The sequence below is a fragment of the Cervus elaphus genome, chromosome 18 (genome assembly GCF_910594005.1).
Source record: "Cervus elaphus chromosome 18, mCerEla1.1, whole genome shotgun sequence".
In the NCBI taxonomy this organism is placed as follows: domain Eukaryota; kingdom Metazoa; phylum Chordata; class Mammalia; order Artiodactyla; family Cervidae; genus Cervus; species Cervus elaphus.
In genome coordinates, this window is record NC_057832.1 from 121,446,306 (window position 1) to 121,472,022 (window position 25,717).

At 47.1% G+C, this 25,717-nt stretch overlaps 1 protein-coding gene across 7 annotated transcripts in view; it reads left to right on the forward strand.

Annotated features, from left to right (window-relative positions):
* The window catches only part of DPP6 (dipeptidyl peptidase like 6), a 1,045,929-nt gene that overhangs the window by 699,492 nt on the left and 320,720 nt on the right, over window positions 1–25,717 (forward strand). For all 7 annotated transcript variants that reach the window (XR_006334937.1, XM_043872438.1, XM_043872440.1 and 4 more), the window contains exon 3: window positions 4,506–4,604. Coding sequence is in view for 6 of the 7 variants with exons in the window: in XM_043872438.1 (XP_043728373.1) it covers window positions 4,506–4,604 (99 nt within the window). In the remaining variant the exon portion in view is untranslated. The remainder of the gene's footprint in view (window positions 1–4,505; window positions 4,605–25,717) is intronic.

Genomic DNA, 25,717 nt, shown 5'->3' on the forward strand with positions numbered 1-25,717 from the left:
AATGTGGTTAATGTTGGCTTTACTGTCCTCCTGCACTTCTTTAGAGAAGCCGCTTAACCTCTCAGGAGCTCAGGTCTACCTTCCATAAAATGGCTTTCCTTCCTCCTCCTTGCAGGATTGAGAGGTAATAACTGTCAGAGTCCTCCAAACACCGCAAAACATTTTAAAGTTGTCACTTTACATCCCAAGGACCCAAAAAAACCATCTAAGCAGTACACCAACTTAACATGCATGAGACCTTGACTCCAAAGACATAGAAATCTATTAGGCACAACAGAAAATGACTGAAAGGTTTTTTTCCAAAATTATCAATTTGATAAAAGAGCTTGTAACCTAAGAGCAGATGATCTTGATTAAGCTAATTAGGCATATTAGGAATTAAAATTAATTGTTTAGAAATTTAAAACAGCAAAATGAAAGAGCTTGACACACTAAAGAAAAAAAATAGACAAAAATTGAGCTGAAGAAATAATGCAAATCCTCCCAGAGACATAAAAATGCAGAAGACCTAAAGGTTCCTGGTGAGGTCCAGTGGGGTCTGGAATGATGGAGAAGCAGTAGTGAATTAGACAGTTACTGATAACATTCCTGATACAGAGAAAGGCAGTTCTTAGACTGTAAATGGTACTAACTGGCGAGCAGGATATTTAAAGAAAAGCCACAACTGGACATTTTTCTAATGGAATTTCAGAATATCAAACATGAGAGAATATGCCTTCATCGCTGGGCATTTTCAGCTCACACTTTCTACTGCACCAATACCAACCCACTCACAGTTTCCTGAAAATACTGCAGTCATCAATGCCTTCATGGCCTTGCAGTCCTCCTAGCTTGAATGTTCTTCCGTCATTTTATCTTGGCTAGCAGGCTCTTTTCTCACAGAGTTCTTTCTGGAACTCCTCCTACTTTTTGTTCTGCAGCCTCCTGCACATCGGGTCCTGTCACTCCTGCAGTGTGGTCATTGTTTCAGCTCTGGCTCCGTTTCTCTGTGAGATTCTGAGAGTCCGAATCGCTTCCAAGGTCTTTCATCTGTGATTCTTTGGGGGCTCAGCCTGACTCTTGAACATGGCGGTCCCTTGTGCTGGTCCCCTCCTCAGAGCACTTTGGAATTCATCAGTCTGTGCGTCAGTAGCTTGGTTAGATAGCACGTGACCACGTGAACGAGCTGTCAAGCTCCAGAGGGGCCAGCAGAGAGTGTCTTGAGGAGGCAGAGCTGACTGTTGACAGAAGCACCTGTCCTGGCTTGAACAGAGCACTCTTTATAGTGTATATAGTAATGCTGCCACCACAGGCTCTCCCTATTTAAGTCATATCAGATTTTAAAGTATTTTTTTTTAAAAACCAAGGAAGTAGTAGTTTTTAAAAAATAAAACACGTTTTCGGTGGTCCAGTGGTTAAGACTCCACGCTTCCAACGCAGCGGGCATGAGTTCGATCCCTGGTCAGGGAAGTTCTGCATGCCATGCAGTGTGGCAGAAAGAAACAACCAACTTTTTGTTTTGATGAATAGAACCATCGTTTGTGAAAAGAAAAATTTTCAGAAAGTGAGTGGATCGACTTTTCCTGTTTGACCCAAAGTTTGATTAAATGGCAGTCTGTCGTTCTTATTGGGCTTCCTATGGATTCCAAAATGTGGAGCTGGAACCATCCCTGAAGAGAAGTGTTTACTTAGATAAAATTCAAGTTCTAATATGATGAGTTATTTTCTGACCATGTATTTGAGTGTCTGACGTACTTACTTTTGTCTTGTTTTATTTATCGCATTTTAATTGAAATGTATTTGACACTGTTTAAGTTTAGGGCTTCCCAGGTGGCACTGGTGGTAAGGAACATGCCCGCCAGGGCCAGAGACGTGAAAGAGGCGGGCTCGATCCCCGGGCCGGGAAGGTCCCCGGGAGGAGGGCGTGGCCACCCACTCCAGGGTTCTCGCCTGGAGAATCCCATGGACAGAGGAGCCTGGCGGGCCACAGCCCATGGGCTCGCAGGGTCGGACGTGACTGAGTACAGCATGTTGATTTGATGCAGTTATATGTTGCAGTATGATTGCCTTTGTAGGATTAGCTAACACCCTCTGTAAGGCCACGTGATTATCTTCTTTTTTGGGGTGGGAAAAATTAAGATCTAGTCTCTTACCAAGTTTGATGTTTATGGTACAGTTTTGTTGCCTCTAATCACTAAATGTGCATGAGAGCTCCAGAACTCATTTATCAACGAGTTGCAAATATATTTCTTAATTACTAGTTCACAGTTTAACTTTATTAGATTGATGTCTAGTAATCTTTAAATTTTTCATGTATTGACTGTTTTCCATACTGAAATGCATCATGTTTGAAGCTGTGTATATTTTTCCAAGACTGCTTCAGAGACAGATGAGAAAGTCCCAGAGGGAAGAACTAGGCTTGGTTTTAACGTGCTTTGATTAGCATCTGGGAGAGCTCCACATACCATCAGGTCTAACAGGAAGGCCACCTCAAGCCTCATCATCTGTACATTTCAAAAGACTTTTACATGCACTAATCCTATTTGATATGCAAGATACAAGTCAGTGTGCAACGTTCCTGAGAATTTCAGTAATCTTTCATGCCCAGGGAGGCCACAAAAAAGAAACCATAGGAGATGTAACAAAATCTATACATACGCTAGAATCCTAGAAGCTTTGAGGATTTCATTCAGAGATTATCATTTTTTCATTATGTAAGATAAAAATGTTTTTTTTTGTTTCCCCAACCTGCCACAGATTTTGAAACAGAAAATTGAAAGAGGCAAAGTTGTTGTTGAGGGCAAGCACTGAGACAGCCCAAGAAGTGAAGGCTGTCTCAACAGCTGGAACTGAAAAGAGAAACAGACCCAACAACCAAACATCCCCGTGTAAAAATGCAGTGATCTGAAACCACCTCACGCAGGGTGCACACAGACCTACACGCCCTGATTAACACTCATGGTAACCCCACGCAGCAGCCCGACACAGAACAGAGGAAATGAGAACCTGACTCTTCAGGAAAAGGGCAGCTAAAGAGGCATCTTTTATTTCAGAGGGCCGGGTCATAAATAAACATCCTACGTAAATGATGGACGTCGGACAAAGTTAAGATAGAGTGTCTTGTTAGTACAACAGAAGTGAGGGTGCTTTGAGGTCCTGTCCGGGTGGGGTTTTTGGGGGAGAGGTATAGCTGCTTTACAACGTCGTGTTAGTTTCTGCTATTCAGCAGTGTGACTCAGCTGTAAGTATACACACGTCCCCTCCCTCTGGAGCCTGCCTCCCGCCTCCCCCAGCCGACCCCTCTCTGTCCTCAGAGAGAGAGCCTCCCCAAGCCAAGCTCCTTGCTTAATCCAGCAGCTTCCACTCGCTGTCTGTGCACGATGGTGCGTCTGTATCAATCCTGGTCTCCCGGTCATCTCCTCTCCTGCCCCCGCCACGTCCACACGTTCTGCTCCCTGCATTTGTGTCTCTGCTCCTGCCTGGCTTTAATCTGCTTAGACTCACAGGTCAGAAGGTGGACAGCCTATTGTCTTGTCAAAGCAGATGAATGAATTTTTGTGCCTGTAATGAGAGAACCTCTCTGAGGCAGATCTAAATCCCCAGAAGCTTCGGCCTTAGGAAGTAGGATAAAAGCTTCCAGGTTCCTAAAGTCTGCCCGCTGGTGTCATTACCTGAATACCTCCTCTTGGGATGGATGTTCAAGTCTTATCCCGGGTGCTTACTCCCAGGCCTGGTGATCCAAGTGAGGCGGGGAGGTCAGAAGCTAGTAGTTTGCACACAGAATTTGGGGTCTGTCTCTTTTCTGGAGGAGTAATCCCCAACCTGAAGGCAGCCAGGAATGAGTGAGGCATATGGGGAATAAGGACCTAAGGAATGTGCTACTTGTTTTTGGATTTCAGGTACCCAACATGTTGTTTGCTGTTGGCATTTTGAATGCTTAATGAATTATTGGTTACATAATACAGTTGTGATCCCTTTTATTTTTTTTTTTTTTTTTTTTTACTATTTCCACCTTATTGCTCATCAGTCAGTTTTTCAAGTTATTTACCTTCATATCTAAGATGGTCATTTATGTTTTACAGGTAGAGAGGCCATAATGATGCCATTTAACTGTACTGTGATTCCCCTTAACAATAGTTTTTGATAGCTTTGTTGTGATTGTTTAGTCCCTCAGACACGTCCGACTCTTTTATGACCCCGTGGACTGTAGCCCACCCACCAAGCTCCTCTGTCCATGGAGTTTCCCAGGCAAGAATATCGGAGTGGGTTGCCATTTCCTTCTCCTGGGGATCAAACTGGAATCTCCCGCATTGGCAGGCAGATTTTTTTTTTTACCACTAAGCCACCTGGTAGCTAAGCTATTGATAAAAGCAAAAAGCATGGCTGGCTTTTATTCAGCACTATGTATAGCAATTATGTTTAACCCTGTATACTATTTCTGGGTGGCAATCAGAATGTTTTAGGGTCCTCTCTTTTTTAACCAAGAAATAAAAATTTTTGTCTCTGTGCTCCTTGCTCTTTTCTAGCGGAAGATAACAGTCTGTCTCAAAAGAAGAAGGTGACTGTGGAAGACCTCTTCAGTGAAGATTTCAAAATCCACGACCCCGAGGCTAAGTGGATAAGTGGTGAGTCCTGAGTGCATTTGGGGATTCACTCTCGTACTCTCCGCCACTTTCTGAGAGCCTGGGTTTTGTAATTTGCCTTTCACCTCCCTTCTCTGGCTGTAGAAGTGGTTCCACAGAGCTCTTTGCTGTGATCGTCATCTTACTATCATTCTAAGAAAACGTGTATCTGGTCAAATCAAGCTGCTCCTTCATGAGTAATGGGTGTTCGGGGTCGCCTCCCTGAATCATTACTTCTCAGACCCAGGCGTGAGATGTTGCTAAGCAACAGGACAGGGAGAGACACAGCTGAGCCTTCCTCCCTTCTCCACATTGCTTTATTCCCTTTTGTACTCCTCTTGCTTTCACTCCCAGCTGGGTCCAGGCGCCAAAAGGAACTGAAAGGATTCTTCTAGGATGCTGCCTAGTGAAGGAAACAGTAGAGTCCAGTGCCCACATGCGGAGAAGTTAATCTTCCTCTCGAACTTCAGTCTGGATGAAATCTTGTTTTCTTGTTTGGGGGATTTTTTTTAAACCACAAAGCAACATAGAACTGGAGGTGAAAGGCAGTATGTTTATAATACATTCATTGGTTCAAAATAGTCTGTTTCCTTTAGTTGGGTCTGAAATAATTCTAGAGTGCAGTCCTGGGGAAAAAAGATAAGTGACTGCTCCCCATCCTCTGCAGGCTTCTCTGCATCCCTCTTGCAGTCTGGTCCTAGAACCTCTCCGGTTATCTCCACAGATACTGTTTTCATTTCGTTTTAGCCTCCATGGGATGCACTTGAAAACTGATCCTCGGGGCAGAGAATCTTTGTAGTGGAATACTGAAGGTCTCGTTCACAGCCTGGCTTTTATAGTAAATGAGGCCGAGAGAGGTTAAGCGACTTATCTGAGGTCACAGAGCTAGTTAGTGACACCGCTGAAGCTGGAAGCCTGCCTCCTAACTTCCTTCCCATTTTGTGTGCTTTCCATGAATACTTTGTTGAATGACACTGTGTCATATTTTCTTGCTGTCCAGTTCCTCTGAACTGCCATTAATGCTTCACGAACTGTCGAAAATCAACCAGGAATGACTCTTTGCCTTCCGTCTCCCACTGGGCAGTAGCTTCTCCTTTGTCCTTCACTGTGGCTTCCATATTAATTTCTGGTCCTTAGATTTGCTTATTTAAAAATGAAAGGAGTAGCTGAATCTCAGAGGGAATGTATTTTATAAGAGGGAATTGGGGATAAATGAGAGCAGCGTACTGTGAATACCAGTAGGAGACACACACAGAAATCCAAATCATTGATAGAGCCAAGGTCTTTGTTGCTTGAGGAAATAATTTTACCTTTGGTCCTGAGGGGACGCAGCATCTGCTTCCTGTTTGTGTGTACCCATCGCAGAGAGAGGGTTGAGCACTGATCGCATGCTCTGGGCCAGATCTTGGGAATAAAAGATGATGACTGTCTTCTTAAGGAGCACAGCATCTTTCAGGAGACAAAACAGGGAGTGACCGGTGGTAGCCAGACACATAGCGCAGGAAGGATGTGATTTTCTCCTTCTTCCCGAGAAGGAGTTTCAAAGATGGTGCATACACTCGGTCTCAAAGGTACCGGGTTCAGAGGCAGCCAAAGGGGGCCCTGCAAAGACCCCGTGCGTGCTCAAATAATACAGGCAAGCCTTTGGATTAGAGTATCCATGGCCTCCGGCTTGGCCTGCCTCTGCTCCCTATGCAGACAATGTACAAAGTGTAGGCAGAGATCTGGAGGCTCCAGGGCACCCAAGTTTCTACAGGAACCCGTGTTGGTTGCTATTATAAGGTGTTGGTCTTCCATGAACTAACTTATGCTGCAAAGGCATGGAGCTGGTCCTGAGATGTGCTGGCTTTCTGGCCAGAATTTCATTCTGTCCCCAAAGTTGGGAGTTAATAAGAAGTGGCCTTGTGCCCGGCAGAAAATGCCCAGCAGGTTAAATCTACTCGTAAGATGACCTGTGGTTCACAGAAACATGCCTCTGATGTCCAGGAGCTTTTGTAAGAGGAGTCTTTCCTTGTAATTGTAGGCACAGTGTGAAGTTTTGTTGCATGTTAACCAAGTGGTCAGGTCTCTGCAGAGACCAGGCACCGTCAGAAATCTAAGGGAACATAACTCCCCCCACCACCCTGTTTTCTAGCTGCCCCCTCCTCCTCTCACTGATTCCTTTTCCTCATCAGCCCCTTTCTTCCTGCTCCTTGAAGATGCAGTAGCTTAAAGTGAATGAGGTGACTTTGTGGTGACTAATTGTGCCTTACAATGTGAGTTTTACAAATACCATAAAGAATTCATTCATTTTTTAACCTTACAAGTCTAAATGTGAAAACCCAGGGAAAGAATCCTACATTTCATAGGATTGTTGATTGTTGTGGAGCTGAGATGAGCTTTAGAAATGATCAGAACATTAATTCATTTAATTAGTGTTTATTGAGTGTCTACACTGTAGACAGGCAAGTTGCTGGACCCCAAAAAAGACATCATTTTTCCCATGAAACAGTTTCCCTCTGGTTGACTTGGAGTTACCACCACCGCCATAGCCATCTACCACAATCATCACTACAACAGCCTCATTCTTCTCTTCTTCCTCCTTTCCCCTCTGTCTGCACCGCCTCTCCTTCTTCTTCCTTGCTATCAACATCACCACCACCAGCACCACCATCACCACCACTGCCACCATCATCATCAACACCATCATCATCACATCAGTATCATTACCATCATCACCACCACCATTGTCATCACCATCATCATCATCACATCACCACCACCACCACCATCACCACCACCACCATCATCACCATCATCACCACCATTGCCATCTCATCTTCACCACCACCACAACCATCACCACCACCACCATCACCATCATCACATCACCACCACCATCACCACCACCATCATCATCATCACCACCATCATCATCACATCACCACCTCCACCATCATCACCACCACCATCATCATCATCATATTACCACCATCATCACCATCATCCACTGGGGGGTCCCACATCTTAAGTTCTGGGCTAAGTGCTTTGCACACTTTAAATCAATTAATTCTCACAATTACCATTATTTACTTGGCCTTCCCAGGTAGTGCTAGTGGTAAGGAACCCACATGCCAATGCAGGAGACTTAAGAGATGTGGATTCGATCCCTGGGTCTGGAAGGTCCCTTGGAGGAGGGCATGGCAACCCACTCCAGTATTCTTGCCTGGAGAATCCCATGGACAGAAGATCCTGGCAGGCTATAATCCATGGCGCCACAAAGAGCTAGACACGACTGAAGTGACTTGGCACACACACACCATTATTCACATTTTACAGATGAGGAAGCTGAGCCAAGGGTGTTTAAATGACTTGATCAATATCATACAGTTAATAAGTAGCAAAATTCAGATTCAAACCTATAAACAGCTGCACTGGTGTCTATAAATAGCTACATTGTATGGAAGCAAAGTCTCCAGCCAATTTCTTCAACCTTACTGGCTACATTGTGTGTTTAAGCAAGACTGTAGGTTATGAGTATGTCAGAATTATTGCCATTTCTTAACTTCTCTATTTTAGGACTCCTTATTCCCTTGGTGCCTATGTTGAATTAACAGAACACAAGTGATCAAGAAAAATGGTGCTATTCCCCAAGAAAGAGACTTGACTTTTTTAGTGAACATTAACCATTAAAGTTTGGAGAAGGAAATGGCAGCCCACTCCAGTATTCTTGCCTGGAGAATCCCATGGATGGAGGAGCCTGGTGGGTTACAGTCTACAGGGTCGCAAAGAGTCAGACACGACTGAGTGACCTAACTAACTAACTAACTAACCATTAAAGTTAACAAATGTATTATCTTTGGTTTAATGTTGGAGTTAATCGTGTAGAACTAATACATTTTATTTATCAGGGAAAAAAATGGATTGGGGTTAAATTTCTCCTCACCCATTTTCATCCTGGGGACACATTTTTGATCTACCTTTTCTGAAATGATTGGTGTAACAGCCTTCGAATTCTTTCATGTCCTAAAGCCCTGATAGACTTCCCTCGGTATTTGTTGCAGTTAGCCGATTGATATGCATTGAGCAGTATAACTGGCAATCTCTGAGTTCACTCAAACTCCCACCTGCAAGGGAAAAGGTCTATGCTTCCTGAAATTACCCAGGGTGTGGTCTCACCCCATATTAGCTTAGTTGAATAAATTCTTCTGTAGTAAGTGACCGCATTGAACTTCTCAAGCTTTTGTATCTCTTAGTGTGCTGTGCTGGGATGCTGTGATATGAGGTGGCCTCTGTGATAAGTCTTAGGTTACTTCAGATGTTTAAGTCTGTTTACTTCCATGGATCAATCTTCCTGAGCTCTCTTTGTCTACTCTTTCTTTCCAGCTCCTAGATGATAAATCGTTTCAGACCTTCTCCTCTCTCCTTAACCCTTCAAACCTTCTTCCCATTCTACTTCCCATCCAAACCTACCAGGAGAAAGAAAAAGAATACCCCTACCATCTCATCTCCTCACCCACCAGCCTCTGCACCTGCCATGCGCTCTGCGCCTCCCCCGGCCTGAAACCGCAGTGTGACCTGTCTGTGCTCAGCCTCCAGGAGTTAGGGGTGAACGTGCCTCACTTAGTTGAGGAATAATTGCAGCACATATCTGCTTTCTTTTCTCAATGTCAGTGTTTAATCTCTGTGTTAGAGTATTCCCATCCTCAAGCAGATATGCTGCTGCTTGGGTCTCCAGAAACACCCAAAAGACTCAGCTGGGCTCCACCTTCCCCGCCAGGCACTGCCCGATGTCTTGTTCCTCTTCGCAGCTTGAAACAGGTGGCCCTGTGCTGTCTCCAGATACTCTTCAGCTTTTGCTAAGCCTACTCTGGCTAGGCTTTCACCCGTAGGACTCCCTGATTCTTCTCTTGTCGAGGTCACCAGGAACCTCCAGGGTGCTAAATTCCACGGCCAATCCCAGACCTCTTCTTAGTCTGACCGCCAGCAGCATCTGACACAATCCATCCCTCCCTCCACCTGCACCAACTTCCTCACCTGACCTCTATGTCATCGTGTTCTCTTGGTTTTGTCTCTACCTCCTGAGCTGCTGTCTCTGACGTCTGTTGGTGGGCCTGGGTCTCGGTCTTCCCCTTCTCTCTTGGTGTCCACACTCACTCCCTCCGTGTTTTCATCTGGTCTCATGACATAAAATATTCTCCGCCTACCAATGACCCCTAACTTATTCTACAGACCAGACCACTCCCCTGAAGTTCTCAGATGTCTCACAGACATACAACCCTGACTTGAATATCACCAAATATGAGTCCACCCCCTTCTTGCAAAAAAAAAAAAAAAAAAGCCCCCACACCATCCAGGTGCTAAGTGGCTTCAGTCCTGTCCAACTCCATGCAACCCCATGCATTGTAGCCCGCCAGTCTCCTCTGTCCATGTCTCCAGGCAAGAATACTGGAGCGGGTTGCCATTCCCTCCTTCAGGGGATCTTCCCAACCCGGGGATGGAGCCCACGTCTCTTATGCCTCCTACATTGGCAGCCGGCTTCTTTACCACTGACGCCACCTGGGAAGTCCCATGCACAGCCACTCCCAAATCAGCTGATGAGAAATTTGTTCTTCTGGCAGAACAGGCTGAAAGACTTGGAGTCGTCTTTGACCCCACTCTTTTTCTCTTTCTTCATATCTAATCCATCAGGAACTTCTGCCAGCTCTGCCTTCAGAATACGCAGTGTCCGCCTTATCCTCAGTCGGACTGTCCTGGCTGACCGTGGCCGTTTTGTCCTCAGTTCACGTAAGGGATGCAGGACTGGAGGCAGGCGCGGCAGCAGGCAGGGCCAGGCGCCGGGCTCCGCAGTGGCCCCTCAGGTCATGGCTCTGGTTCAAGGAGGGAATCATTACGTGACCGGGTGGAGTGCCTTTGTTTCTGCCTTTCAGTGTCTGGAATCTTTAGCAAAGTACCCAGTCTGTGGCCACCTGCTGGCCTTCTGGAACACTTCCCCGTTTGCGGCTTAAACAGCTGACTTTTAAAGATAAGGAAGCTTATGGACCTGCTACTTTCTTCATCTTTCGGATGAAGTTGGTTTAAGCAGACATCTGATGGTGGGACCCCTTTGGGTAAGCTCCCTGGGGGAGAGGGTCCCCATGTCCCGTGTGGAACAGCAGCCACAGAGGCCCTGGAGCAGAGCCCGACCTGGGATGCCCATCAGCAGTGTGCAGCCACAGGGGAAAGCCATCCACGAGCCCAGCGGGGAACGGCGTTGGACCAGGTGATGCGGGCTCTTGGGAGAGGGCGGTGGCCAGTGAGAAAGGGCTTGATTCAGAGAAACAGAGGGCATGAGTGTGATCTGTTGGAACTGAAGGGTAGAGAGCAGTGAAACAGCACCCTGAGAGCTTAGGTGTGTGTCGTATCAAAATCTTTATTATACCTGAGTTACATACTTATTGTACTAAAGTAGAAAACAGAGAATGCTATTTTAAAGGGTAAAAATAAATCCCCTGTAATAAAATTACATTTTCATGTTTATCCTTTTAGATATAATTTGTGGGACAATGCTGACCATATTTATTACATGGGGGAAAGTTTATAGCACATTATCATAAACGCATTTCAATATAAATAAATGTCTATTTCCATGATCATGTTAATGTCTCAGTACATCAGTTCAGTTCAGTTCAGTCCCTCAGTCGTGTCCAACTCTTTGCAACCCCATGGACTGCAGCACGCCAGGCCTCCCTGTCCATCACCAACTCCCAGAGTTTAATCAAACTCATGTCCATTGAGTCGGTGATGCCATCCAACCATCTCATCCTCTGTCGTCCCCTTCTCCTCCTGCCTTCAATCTTTCCCAGCATCAAGGTCTTTTCCAATGAGTTGGTTCTTCCCATCAAGTGGCCAAAATATTGTAGCTTCAGCATCAGTCATTCCAATGAATATTCAGGACAGATTTCCTTTAAGATTGACTGGTTTGATCTACTTGCTGTCCAAGGGACTCTCAAGAGTCTTCTCCAACACCACTGTTCAAAAGCATCAATTCTTCAGCGCTCAGCTTTCTTTATAGTACAACTCTCACATCCATACATGATTTCTGGAAAAACCATATCTTTGACTAGACGGACCTTTGTTGGTAAAGTAATGTCTCTTCTTTTTAATATGCTGTCTAGGTTGCTCATAGCTTTTCTTCCAAGGAGCAAGCGTCTTTTAATTTCATGGCTGCAATCACCATCTGCAGTGATTTTGGACCCCCCCCACCTCCAAAAAAATAAATAAAGTCACTGTTTCCTTTGTTTCCCCATCTATTTGCCATGAAGTGATGGGACCAGATGCCATGATCTTGTTTTCTGCCTGTTGAGTTTTAAGCCATCTATTTCACTGTCCTCTTTCACTTTCATCAAGAGGTTCTTTAGTTCTTCTTTGCTTTCTGCCATAAGGGTCGTGTCATCTGCATATCTGAGGTTACAAACCCTGTTTCAGACTGTATTGGGGGGAAGGCTAATTCCCAAAACAGGGTGTGATATTTGTATTTGCTGCTGTTATCCAGTCATTAAGTCATGTTCAACCCTTTGCGACCCCGTGGACTATAGCACACCAGGCGCCTCTGTCCCCCACTGTTTCCTAGAGTTTGCTCAGATTCATGTCCATTGAGTCAGTGATGCGAAGCCTTTTTCTTTCTGTTCATCACACTTGCCAACAACAGGAAAACAGTCTCCCTCTGTATTTGTGGGGTCGGCCACTCTGCACAGGTAGCCTGAAGCCACAGCACCCGGAGAGACTCCTGGATGACACACCTTCTCAGGAAGCATGTTTGCTGTTGCAGATTCCCTCTTAGGAAGGTGGCCTGGGCTGAACCTTGGCAACGGGCTGGCGAGCCCGCACCCAGTGGCCTGAGCAAGCCGAGGCACCCGTTGGGGGACCCGCTGTCCCTGCCCAGGGTCTTCAGGACGCAGCCGGGCCCGGGGCTGGTTGGCAGAAGCTGCTCCCGGGGGTGGATCGGCTTGTCTGCAAGCTCCAGGCAAGGCCTGGCCTCCCAGTCCCCTCTCTCTCGACTTCAGTGGGACGTGGCGAAAGCCCGCGGTGGCTGCTGGCTCTGGAGTCTCTCCACTGTTTGTTGGTTCTCATTTCCCTTAATCCAGGCGCCTTGAGGGAAGAGCCCTCTCTGTCTCTCAGATGCAATACAAGAGAGACTGTAAAATTGGAGAAAATTACTTCCTTTGAATGTAGGGAAATATCAGCTGGCTGGTTGATCCTGGGAAAGTATTTGTTTTAGAAGATAAAATTGAGATAGTGCACAAAGCTCAAAGCAGCCTGATTTCCATATTTACTTTCTCCTCTTCTCTATTGTTATTCTGAAAGACCAGATGGATTTCTTTTTCTAAAGCTCAGGGAGGGTTCTATGAAGGGGGGATTCCAGGTTAAAACAGTTTGGGTATTTATTTCTGCTGCCTTTTGAAAGCGACATTTTTCAGTTGAAACTATCAAGTCCTTAGAATTGCAGAGTCTGAAAGTTCCCTGAGGGCTGTGTGGTGCCACCTGTACCCATCGGTCAGCTGTCACCGCAGAGGAGGCCCAGAGAGGACAGGTCTCACAAAGAGAAAGTGCTCTTTCGTGGCTCGGTTTGGATGGAAATAAGCATAGTTATCATTTGAAGTCATCACGTAGAATGCACATCGAAGAGCATTACTGTGCCTGATTAAAGCCCACGAGAAACAGATAAGATACAATGAGATACACGTTTGGGTAAAGCCCCGATTCACTGAATACTTCCTCCGCTTCTGTTGTAGTTTTCGAGATCTCCCCTTGCTCAGGGGAGGAGAAACCCAGTTGTCTGGCATGAGGCCAGCTATGCCTCAGACTGTCTCAGTGCAGTGAAGCCTGTTCCCCCGGCGCTCCCGGATGTAACCTCAGACCGAGGTGCTTTCAGCAGCCCCCTGTCTGCATCGTCCTGCCTTCTTCTTAAGGCAACTCCCACACTTCCAGTGTGAGAGCTAAACGATTATCTGCTAACCGTCCCTTCGAGTTATGAATACCTGCAGGAAGCATTCCAAGGGTGGTAGCAGTTAGTGCCCAGGGCAGAGAAACAATAATAGTAATGTAACAAAGGAGAAGAATAGCTACATTCAATAACTTAGTTTTTTTTCTCTGTTCTGTCTCTCTGTGTATATGAAAGTGCTTTTATTCAATACTTCTGTGCTTCAGAAACCCTCATTCACTCTCTATGGCTTGATCCAAAATAAATTCTCTCTGGCTTTTCCCAAGGAGAAGCGGTTGCTCTTTGCAGAACTCTGTAAAAGTTCCATCCGAGCATCACCTGGATTATTGTCTTAGAGTCCCCAGCCTTGGGGTCCCCACTCTGCAAGCCTGGACCTGCTTCATTAGCAGCTAAAAGAGTGACGGGCCGAGAAGGGGACAAGCCTGATTCCTCCCTTCGGAGGCCGCGAATCCTCTGCAGACATCACGCTCATTGCTTTTGGTCCTCTGTCTGAGGGGGGCCCTTCTGCTGGTAGTAATACCTGCTTTGAGGAGTTGCATCTCTTCAGGCTTAGGCGGGCCAACACGCTCCCGGCAGAGAGAGGCGCATTCTGAATCTTTTCCTCACTTTTCAGTTGGCAAGTGCCTCTTCCCTGGGAAATTTAGATACAGGCTCAGTTTTGCTGAATTGAATGAAGACCCTTGGCAGAAGCAAAGAGTGGAATCCTATTTCAACTTTGTTTCTTTGCATTACAGAGAGACAGGCTTTTTTTGGATATATGAAAATACATACACACACACGCACACACACACACACACATATGCATGCACATTTTTTCCTTGAGAAAAGACATCTCAAGTGAGATTTACATGTTATGTTACATCCTCAGTGAGGTGGAGAGGCAGTTTTCAGAATGTTCTGTGGCTGCTCCAGGGCTCCAGGCCTGACTAGGCGGCTTATCCTGAACATCCCCACCCCCCGCCACATTGCTCAGGACACGCCCTGCGGTACCGCGTGTCACTGCTGAAGGCCCGCCTCTAAACCAGACCAGGGTGCAGGGCAGGTGGTCTGCTTGACAGCGGAATGTCCAGGGTACTTTCACCCCCACAGCCCACAAACTGGGACTAACCAGCCTTGGTTTATTTTACTTTCATGCACATTAAGCGGCCTGTGAAGTACCGTAAGCCCCACTTTACTGCAGCTGTTGAACCCAGGGGTGATATTCCTCTGAGTCTAGAATGGTCTTTTTAAAGCAAACCGGAAAGTTCTATTAATTAGAGATTCTACATCCTTGAAATGCAGTGACCCTCCTACAAGCACTGACGTTATCATTTATTGTCTCAATTAAATTATCCCAAGTCCTTACCCTCATCAGTCTACTAGAGGCTAATTAATTCTCATTGACATCTTTTCAAACACTGATCACCATCTTAATTACTATAAAATGAATCAGTTGATCTCGTCCACGATGGAGTGTAATCTCCAACTCCTGTGCCCACTGTGTGTCTAATTTGCATTCAGCTGTTTGCTTCCGTCTCTGCCTTACCCTGGGCTCGATTCCCGGGTCGGGAAGATTCCCCTGGAGGAGGGTATGGCAACCCACTCCAGTATCCTTGTCTGGAGAGTCTGCAAGGACAGAGGAGCCTGGCGGGCTGCATGGGGTCGCAAAGAGTCAGACATGACTGAGCGACTCAGCGCAAGCGCTGCCTTACCCTGGAAAGCACGCTTCTTGGGGCTGTGAGTGTGTTGTTGTGGTTGTCCTGTTCCCCTCATGGAGCAGAGTGTCTGGCATGTGATAGAATTTCTGTGAATATGACTTGACTGAATGATGACTTAATGGTTGGGCAAATCAAGTGTTCATGGCCCAGGACTCTGGGTAAATGAACTTCTGGTTGATGGAATGATACCAGATTCTTTGTCTGTGGTAACTCTTGCCATTGAAAGAAATCACACATATATGTATAATGATAATGATGTAGCTTATTCTGTTTTCCTGCTTTAATAGGGAGAATCTAATAGATGGTAGAGAAGCTCCTGATTCTAAATTTGTTCACCTCGCTTATGTTGCTGGGAAAGACTGAAGGGCAGGAGGAGAAGGGATGACAAGGATGAGATGTTTGGATGGCATCACCGACTCAATAGACATGAGTCTGAGCAAATTCCAGGAGATGGTGAAGGGCAGGGAAGCCTGGCCTGCTGCAGTCCATGGGGTCACAAAGAGTCAGACTCCACTTAGCAACTGAACAACAACAACGACATAATTTCTGTCCTTGTCATTTATTGAGTTTACATGCAAAATGTGCTAAGTCCTTAACATGCCCTGTTTCCACGAGTCACTCAAAGCCACCCCATGAGGGCCATGGGGTGTCCCCACCTCCACGGGAAGTCTTTCAGCTGCGTGGGATCACCCAGAAGCATATATGTGAACTCAGGTCCTAAGAACAGTCCGGTGGCCTTTTCAGTGCCTTGTTTTCTGGCTTCTTCTCAGACTGACCCCCATCGTTCCCGACGGGGACAGTCTCTTGGCTTCTCTTCTGTGTTCAGGCCCTTTAGTTCTCTCAACATCCTGGGCTCCTGCACAGTCCCCTCTCCCAGAGGAAAGAACAAACAACTTGCTTACTCAGGGTCATTATGCAGAAGACTTTGGCCTGCTAGGCACCCCTCCTTTCCGAGGTCCTGCCTTGGGTGCCAGGAAGCCTTTCTCAACAACAGCTAAAAAGCCAAATTAAGGAGTTTTTCCAAAGAAAAGACACATTTCTGGGACCCCTGCCCTTTGCAAAGCAAGGAACAGCCAAGCGACTTCATTTTGTTCATTTTTCCCAGGTCAGATCCTTGGAGAGGGCTTTCATCCCTCCCCCAAATATATGAGGGAAGAAGAGCAAACCTCAGAAATGACACAGTAGCAGAACGCCTCCTAGTAACGCCAGGGTGGCAGGTGAGGCTTCCTGGGATCAGAGAGGTCCGGTCACCTGTCCTGGGCCACACAGCTTACAAGTGACAGAGCTGGTCTTTTTAAGGGTTCTGTCTGACTTAACACTGAAAACGCCTTCTGAGAACGTGCCCAGAATTCAGTGGAAGGGCTGTTCATTAAATGCGAGGGCATTAACCGAGTCACTGTGAGGCTGAATCCTTGTGGCCAGTGGGGGTCTGGACGCGTCTGTGCAGCACCGGTGTATTCCCTGAGCTCATACAGCCTCACCTCGCGCTGCTGGTCTCGTGTGAGCCTGAGGGTCCCAGCAGAAGGCCAGGTATCAGGGATGGGGGTATCAGGTATGAGGGCGGGGTCAGCAGTCCCACACGCCCCGCCCCGGGCTCCAGGGGGCGACCAGGCGGCCTGTGAGCTCTGCCTCTTCCACCGGGTTATTTGCTTCCTTTTGCCGTTGGGCTTGTTTTCTTTGCTGGCTTCTCAGCCTCTCAAACACCTCTTGGCACCTTGTCTTTCCTTAAGACAGCTGTGATCTGCACAGGCAAGTGCCTAAGAAACAAACAGATAAACCTCCCCAGAATAGTGTTGCTGGACGATTATTTTTAGGACCGAGTTTCGTTTTTAATCTGGCAGTTTACTGGTATATGTGCAGTGAGTCCAGGCTGTCGACTTGGGGGTTGATAAGTTCCACAGCAGGAATTTTTAAAGGGCAAATGTATACAGACCCTGCCATTCGCTGTCCCATTCTCCCCTCTGGCCACGTGGATTGTAGAGCACCAGCTGGAGATCGGAAGTGCATCTTAGAAGTCGTTTTAGCCCTTGGGTACTTTGTTCAAATTGCCTCAGAAATGAGACCCAGGCAACCTGCCTGTGAGTAAATACAAGCAACATGCAGAGGATACGCTGTGGCCAGCTTGTGAGAAGACCCCTTTCTGCCTGAAATCTGGGGGATAAACGGCAACATAATGTAATATTAATACCAGCCTTTCGTGGGATGTTTTCTTTTCCAAATTTCTCCTCAGTGACTCCTCACAGGAAAACAGATTTTTACTAAACACAAAATGCCTAGATTGGTGTTCATTCTTAAACCAAATTATTGGGTTTTTAAAACTTAATTTGGTGTTAAGAGCCCAAATAATTCAGATTAAACAAACAAATGGATTGCAAATTAGAGTCTGCTCATTCATCAGCTAATGGACATGAGAAACAATGACCACGTCAATGCCTCTCTGAGTTCTTCTGTAAGCTAATAAAAGCCTTTCTTCCTGATGCCCAAATCCCATGGACAGGACTAGAATAAGTCCTTAAGTGCCTAAGAGGAGATGCAGTGTATTAAAGGCTAAAAGGAACTTTCCATTTCAGCTTGACTCTTGGGCAAACCCATGGTCTCCTTTACTCTTCACATCATCTTCCTCTGCTGTTAGAGGTTCAGCCTCACCCAGAATCTTTGCCTCCTCCCTCCTTTGAATCAGTGCTCAACAGAGTTTAGAGAAAGAACTAGGACTCCTCCGCTTTCCCCCTTCCCGTCCACCTGACTCATCTACTTGATGAAGAGGGAAAATGAATAGGACCAGGGAGCAAGGTCATTCTCTAATTTTTGTATGAGCGCTCGAGTTTTAAATTATTAACACCACTGACCGTTGGATGTCTATTCTAGGTACTGTGGAATGCCCCAGGCATAGGCAAGGGGGTTGCAGTTTGGGGCTCCCAAGCAAAATATGGCAAGCTTCCTTTTTCTGCTTGTTCATGGTGTTAGCAGATCTTCTGCTAATCTGTGTCTTTTCATGGCTTTCCTTCTGGGTAGTAACTTGATCTATGGAAGTGATTTATTCCCAACCGCACTAGCTCAAGGATTCCATCATGACACCCAACAGAGGCTAAGTCTCCAGGGATCATACATAAAGCAAAGTAAACAGGTAAGGCAGCACCCTTGGCTATTACTCAGCCATACAATGGAACGAAACTGCCATTTGCAGAGACATGGATGCATCTAGAGACTGGCATCTGTATATGTGTGCTAAGTCGCTTCAGTTGTGTCTGGCTATTTGCAGCCCTATGGACCATAGCCCACCAGGCTCCTCTGTCCATGGGATTCTTCAGGCAAGTATCCTGGAGTAGGTAGCCATGAAAAGCAAGTATTGTATATTAATGCATATAGGTGGAATCTAGAAAAAAAAAATTGGCTTAGATGAACTTATTTGCAAAGCAGAAATAGAGACACAGACTTAGAGAACAGACGTATGGATACCACGGAGGCGTGGGATGGATTAGGAAATTGCAGTTGACATATACACACTATTGACAGTTTGTATAAAGTAGATAACTGGGGAGAACCCCCTCTGTAGCACAGGGGACTCGGCGCAGTGTTCTGTGGTGACCTAAATGGGGAGGAAATCCTAAAGGGAGGAGCTGCGTGGCCGATGTGTGTGCTGGTATAGCTGATGCACTTTGCCGTACAGCAGAAACTGACGGTGTTGGGGAACAACTATACCCCATTTTTTAAAAAAAAAGCAGCATGTTTAGAGCATCACCATTCACTTTATCAACATCATTAAGTGTCTGCCCGATGCCTGGAGCTCTGGTTAGTTAGATGACTCGGGATCATAAAGAGACAGCAGGTGTGGTTTGTCCCTTGTGTGTAGAACATAAGACATGGTGTAAATGTTAACTTAGGAAGCATCGGTTATTTTTATTTGCTTGATTATCAGGGCTGTATCCCCTCTGCACCTCGTGTGGTGCCCAGGAAGTGTTGGTTAAATGAATGCGTAGAGTGAAATAAATGAATTCACACCGTTTTGTCCCAGAAAAGATTGGGAGGAGGTCAGTGCAAACCTCAGGTGGCAATGTAAGAGCCGGACGATGACCACAGAAAGGGAAATGACGGGAAAGATGAGATGATTTTGTAGGAATTTCCGTGGAATGGAAGTGCTTTGTGGAGCGAGGCATCCGGAGGGGCCTCCTCCTAGCCTCACCTCTGCCCTTCCTCTTGGGCTTGTCCCTCTCCTGCTCCTGGTGCTGGTCTGGCAGACGCTGCCCCAGGGGTCACGTGTACCTTCGCTCACGTGATGTCCACAGCGATTCTTTGTGGCCGGTGGCGTCTCCATTTTACATATGAGAAAACTGGGCCTTAGAGAAGTTAATGAATTGTCTTTGAGTTCTACGGCCAGTTGTCACAGCAAAGCAGCTGACTGCAGGTTCATCTCTTTCCAAAACCTTCCATGTGGGCCCTACACCTTGCAGCAGGGACCTGGTTCTCCAAGCAGGACGGGGATCTTGTTCTAACATTTCCCCCTTTCCTTCTGCATCGGAGGCTTTGTCAGAAGACCAGCTCTAAAACCCTCATAGGAGTGACACTCATTGCAGACTGGCCCATAAGACATGGCCTAGGGTCAGAAAATGGCCTTCCGGCAGCTGGTTAAAATCCATGCAGCTTCATGTCTGCTCACCAAGGCCCAGTAACCCCAATTTGTAGCTCACCTGAGATTCTTCTAGAAGAGAGTGCTTCTTTTATGGCCAGGGTTTGTGGGAGCAATCACTGCAGTTTACTATGGGATCTTACAGAGAAGCCGTCCCATCTGAGAACAGCGACCCCTGGGGCTGTTGTGCCCGGGGCCACATCTGAGGTAGTGAGTGAGTGTGTGCTCAGTCATTCAGTCGTGTCCGACTCTGCCGCCCACCAGGCTCCTCTGTCCATGGAATACTCCAGGCAAGAATGCTGGAGTGGATGGTCATTCCCTTCTCCAGGGAATGTTCCCGACCTGGGGATCAAAGCCACGTCTCCTGCATTAGCAAGTGGATTCTTTACCACAGAGCCAACATCTGAAGTAGACCAGATGTTTTTGAGGCTCAGTTTCAAGAATTTCTCAAGCTTCCATGGTGTCTTGGGACACGTGAGACTTTGTTATTATTAGTTGCTCAGTCATGTCCAACGCTTTGCAACGCCATGGACTGTAACCTACCAGGCTCCTCTGTCCATGGGATTTCCCAGGCAAGAATACTGGAGTGGGTTGCCATGCCCTCCTCCACAGAGCATCTTCCCAAGCCAGGGATCAAACTCAGGTCTCCTGCACTGTAGGCAGATTCCTTACCATCTGAGCCACCAGGGAAAGTGAGACTTAAAGTGAATTATAGTTCAGTGAGCCCCATTTTGGGCCTCCCAGGTGGCGCTAGTGGTAAAGAACCCACCTGTCAAGTCAGGAGATGTAGGAGACTCGGGTTCGATCCGAGTCAGGAAAATCCCCTGGAGAAGGGCATGGCGACCCACTCCAGTGTTCTTGCCTGGAGAATCCCATGGACAGAGGAGCCTGGCAGGCTGCAGTCCATGGGGTCGCAGAGTCAGACACAACTGAGCGACTAATACTACTAAAGAGATTAAGATAGTTATAGTCTGATGGCAGTCATCTTACATAAATGAAAATGCTATTTAATGATGTAGAATCTTACTAGTTTTAAGAAATAAAGATACTTGGAGTCGTTCACTTACGCAGAATTGGCTTTCTTGAACTGTGTAATGATTTTTAATTTTTAAGCAAAGTCAGGGCAAAAAGTCCCATTTCTGGAATTGCACATGGGTCATACAGTGATTACTACGTGTCTTTTATATAGATACAAGCAAGGAGTTGTTTTCTGTGCCAGGGAGAGACATGGTGAATCCTTAAACACCACCTGGCATCCATAGGTTCCTTCTGATAGGGAGCTGCTGGCTGTCTCCAAGAAACCACAAAGTATGCCCTGAGACAGGGAGCTCCATCCAACAGAGTCCCTGCTCCCATCAGTGGGAGGAGTTAAGCAATGGAGGCTGGACGACACCCCCACTGTATATGTCAGGCCTTGTGGTTCCCAGTCCAGTGCAGGAGATGTGGGTTTGATCCCTGGGTCTAAAAGATCCCCTGGAGGAGAAAATGGTACCCCACTCCAGTATTCTTGCCTGGAGAATCCCATGGATGGAGGAGCCTGGTGGGCTACAGTCTAGGGGGTCGCAAAAGAATCAGACGTGACTTGGCAGCTAAACAAACAATGACAAGTCCTGCTCTCAGGCAGATCGGGGGGACATTGAGAGAAATAGGTAAATGACACAAGGAACCACAGTTGCTTCCCAAGACACAGAATGGAGTGAGGTCCGTAGAAAGGATGCAGAACACAGAAGCTTCTTGCCGTGGGAGCTCAGAGCGTCCGTTAGGGTGACACTTGGACCCAAGGGACATTTGAACACTACTAGGATTTTGTCAAGTAAAAATGCTTAGTGGCATATAGATGAGAGGAGGGAGTTTTGTTACTATTGCAGGAACAAAAAGGATGTGAAAAGAGATATTCGTGTGGAGAGCTGATCTGAGAACACTGCCGGGACTGGTGGGAGCTGAGGGGTAAAGTGTGGGAGGGGTCAGGCCACGGAGGCCTCTCTGCAGCCTGGTCCTCGAGCGGAGGGACCACGGTGGCCACTGGGGGTGACATCGGCCCTGTTTTACTGCCTGGGTCAAAGGGCAGAGGGTAGGGGTAGGCTAGGAAAAGGACGGTGAGTGTGTATGCTTTTATAAACCACTTTCTGCATTCAGAACCCTTCGCAGGGTACATGGGGACAGAAGGGTGGCTGCCCCCTGCCCTCCTTAGTAAGCCTTAATAAGCTCGGAATCTTGACGGGGTGGTGAGTCATACACACCGACAGTTGGGTGTGTACCTGGGCGCGGGGAGGGGAAGGGGAGAACAGGTCGCTGAGGACTGGGCCGGCAGCGCGTTCAGCAAGGGGTCACCCGGGCTGATGTCTGTGGGCCCTGGTTAATGAACATTAAGTAAATTCCTGCTGAGTCGAGCACACCTCCCCCACCTCCTCCACCATAATTCAACAACAGGGAATACTCAGGCCGGAGCACATGCTTGTAAAAGACAATTCAAGGAGCAGAGTCTTGCATTTCCATAAGGAAGAATCTCTTAAGGTTTGAGGATTTCACAAATAGTGTATATCTTAATTTTTAATGATGTGCCCATGCTGTATTTTAAGATTTTTTTTTATCTCTCTAGAACAAACACTGGCAAACAGCTTATTTCAGGAGAAATACAGATGTAAGCGGACCTCTTAAATGCATTAAATATAATCCTTTTTCTCAGAGTCTGAGCCTGCAAATTTCCTGTCTAGAAGGAATGAATTAATTTCTGAAAAGCAGCATGAAGATGTTATGAACATTAAAGCTTTGAGGATTCACTTAATATAATTAACTTGACCCAAAAGGGGCATCTGGGAGCCCAGAGATTTAAGGTTTTTACTAGATGAGAATATCCCATTACCAGGTATCATCCATTTATCCCATCCTTTCCAGCATTTCTACTGGGAAATGTTCCCCGAGCACTGAGACGGAGACGCACACATGGAGAGACAAGGAGAGTGAGGCTCCCTTGTGTCCACGGCAGGCGGGGAGCTTGGACTCCGTTATAATCTTTGTAGGGGGGCCTCTCCCCAGGAAGCGGGGAGGGTCCCCTCGACCTGAGCCATCATCAGCATACAGGCAGTGCTGCTGGTCAGGAGGAATTAAGGGGGCCAGCTGGGAAGAGGTTAGGAGCCTGCCTCCACATCACGTCACAGATTAGAACCCTGCCCCAGATACTCCTTCCGTGTCCCGTGTGGCTCGCCCCTGCATGATGAGGGCTGAAGAACGTGGGATCTGTTTTTATTGCTAAGCTTGAATCACCTGGAAAGAAAATGTGTCCCCCATCTTCAAGGAAGCCGCTTTCTGGTGCATTCGGGCATTCGTTCACTCGACCAACGATGTGCCGAGGACCTACTGTGTGTCAGGACCTACTGTGTGTCGTGCACTGTTCTAGGCTCCCGGGGTGAAGGGGAAGCCAGGTCCCTCCCTTGGGATCTTTCTTGGAGCTCAAAGCCTGGGATCCTGTAGAAGAACCTTCCTTCCTGCTCTGGGAGCCAGGCCTCTCCTTTTACAGATTAAACGGCTAAGAACTCTAGGATGCCCTGTCCAGGTGGCACATCTTCTAGTCTGAGCTGGGCCTGCTGAGGGGCTTTGTAACCTGTGGTTGAGCCAAGAAGGACAGGTCAGGAGTTCCATCCTCAGAATAGGAAGGGAAGTAGAACTATCATCACCCACAGAAAGACATGTGCAGTGTGGCATTGAACTGAAAAAAAAGGAAAAAAAAAAACATTAAGTATGTCCATTTTTCTCGAAAAGCCTCTACATTTCCTACAAATACTTAAGAGGGAAAAATCTGGAGGAGAGTAGAACAAAGTGTCAGCAATTTACATCTCCTGGGATTAGGCTTGCTGCTGCTGCTAAGTCGCTTCAGTCGTGTCCGACTCTGTGCGACCCCATAGACGGCAGCCCACCAGGCTCCTCCGTCCCTGGGATTCTCCAGGCAAGAGCACTGGAGTGGGCTGCCATTTCCTTCTCCAGGGATTAGGCTTATGGCAGGCTTTTTTCCTTTCGTTACTTATCTCCTTAGACCACCCCTGGCCACTGGACACCCCCCTGTCTTATTTTACAATGGAAACCAGCCACACCGCCCCTTGAGGTCACATGGTCTTCCTGCTCAGCAGGGCAGTGGGGTGAGGGTGCATTGTGTCTCTCATGGTAACAAGAAGAAGAGAAGGTGCGTCCTGAGGTCAGGGAAAGACGTGAAACGGAAGCTGACAGAGAATAGTGTCAGTCTCTCTACACAGAGTTTGCAGAAAACCTCCACACTGACAAGTGAGTTCCATGAGCTATAAGTCAGAACAGAGCCCTCTGAAAACTTTCCAGGTCAGAAGGAGTTGAGAACTCAGACAGAATAAAGGAGAGTGAATCACTGATTTCGGCTGAAGGTGAAAGAATCCCAACTCGTGGCCTAACGCACTGACTCCTTGTCCTCACGTAGTAGGGCTCCAGAGACGGGTGATGTGTGGCTGGTGTCACTGTGTCTCGAGAGTCCCGGCTTCTTTCAGAGCGGGGCGTCTCAGCCTTGGTCGCAGGTGATTCTCGGTGTGGGGCTGTCCCCCGTGCATGCGGCGCACCCGGCCTCCACCCACTGGACGCCAGCCGCTCCCCGCCACCTCCAGCATGGAGCCCAAGAGTGCCTGCAGACCCTGCCTCTGGGGCACAGTCACCCCCGCTCACCCCCTGTGAGAGCCACCACTGTACGCGCCCAGTCTGTGACGCGTGGCTGTTACCTTCAGAGGCTTTGCAGAAGAAAATCAGATGGCTAAGTCTGTTGGAAGGTGACCGCTTTACAGGGCTTCCCTGGTGGCTCAGTGGTAAAGACTCCGTCTGCCACGCAGGAGACCCACGTTCAGTCCCTGGGTTGGGAAGATCCCCTGGAGAAGGAAGTGGCAACCCACTCCAGTGTTCTTGCCTGGAGAATCCCATGGGCAGGGGAGCCTGGTGGGCTACAGTCCATGGGGTCTCAAAGAGTCGGACACGACTGAGAGACTAGACAGCAACAACAAACCACTTTACAAAATACACAGTCGCCTTCTGTCCTGAGCTTGGCTGTGTGACTGCCCTGTCTTCTTGCATGGAAGTGCAGGAGGGGAGTATTTTTTTTTTAATTTTATTGAAGTATAGTTGATTTATAATGTTGTGTTAATTTCTGGTGGACAGCAGTGATTCAGTTATGCATATGTATGTATTCTTTTTCATTTTCTTTTCCATTACAGTTTATCACAGGATATTGAATATAGTTCCCTGTGCTGTAGAGAGGACCTTATTGTTTCTCCATCCCCTATTAATAGTTTGCATCTCTTAATCCCAAACTCCCAGTCTGTCCCTTCACCACTCCCCATAGGAGGGGAGTATTTTTAACTGGACATATTGAATCCCAGATAAGACTGAGATCACTGCACTAGGGAAGAGAAAGCAAAGTGGATCCTGGGTGACTCCCTCAACTATTTGAAAGCTATCTCATAAACCATAGCTTTCCATCTGCAAATGTGTGAATATGTGTATCTGAGGACCCCAAAACCACCCTAGCATTTGGTGATCCTCCAGGAAGGCTCCTAGGACTGAGCCTAGAATTAAAGTCACAGCTATGACGTCAACAGGATGCAAAGCAAAGTCACCAGAGGGGAAAGTCAGGTGGGGCCAAGTGCAGGGGTCCCCAAGTTCTGAGAGTCCTCACCCAGGGGGGTCACTCAGGGAACATTTAATTCTCCGCAAAACAGACTGTGGCTACATGGGTGAAATATCACATCCCAGAAGAACTAAAGAGCCTCTTGATGAAAGTGAAAGAGGAGAGTGAAAAAGTTGGCTTACAGCTCAACATTCAGAAAAC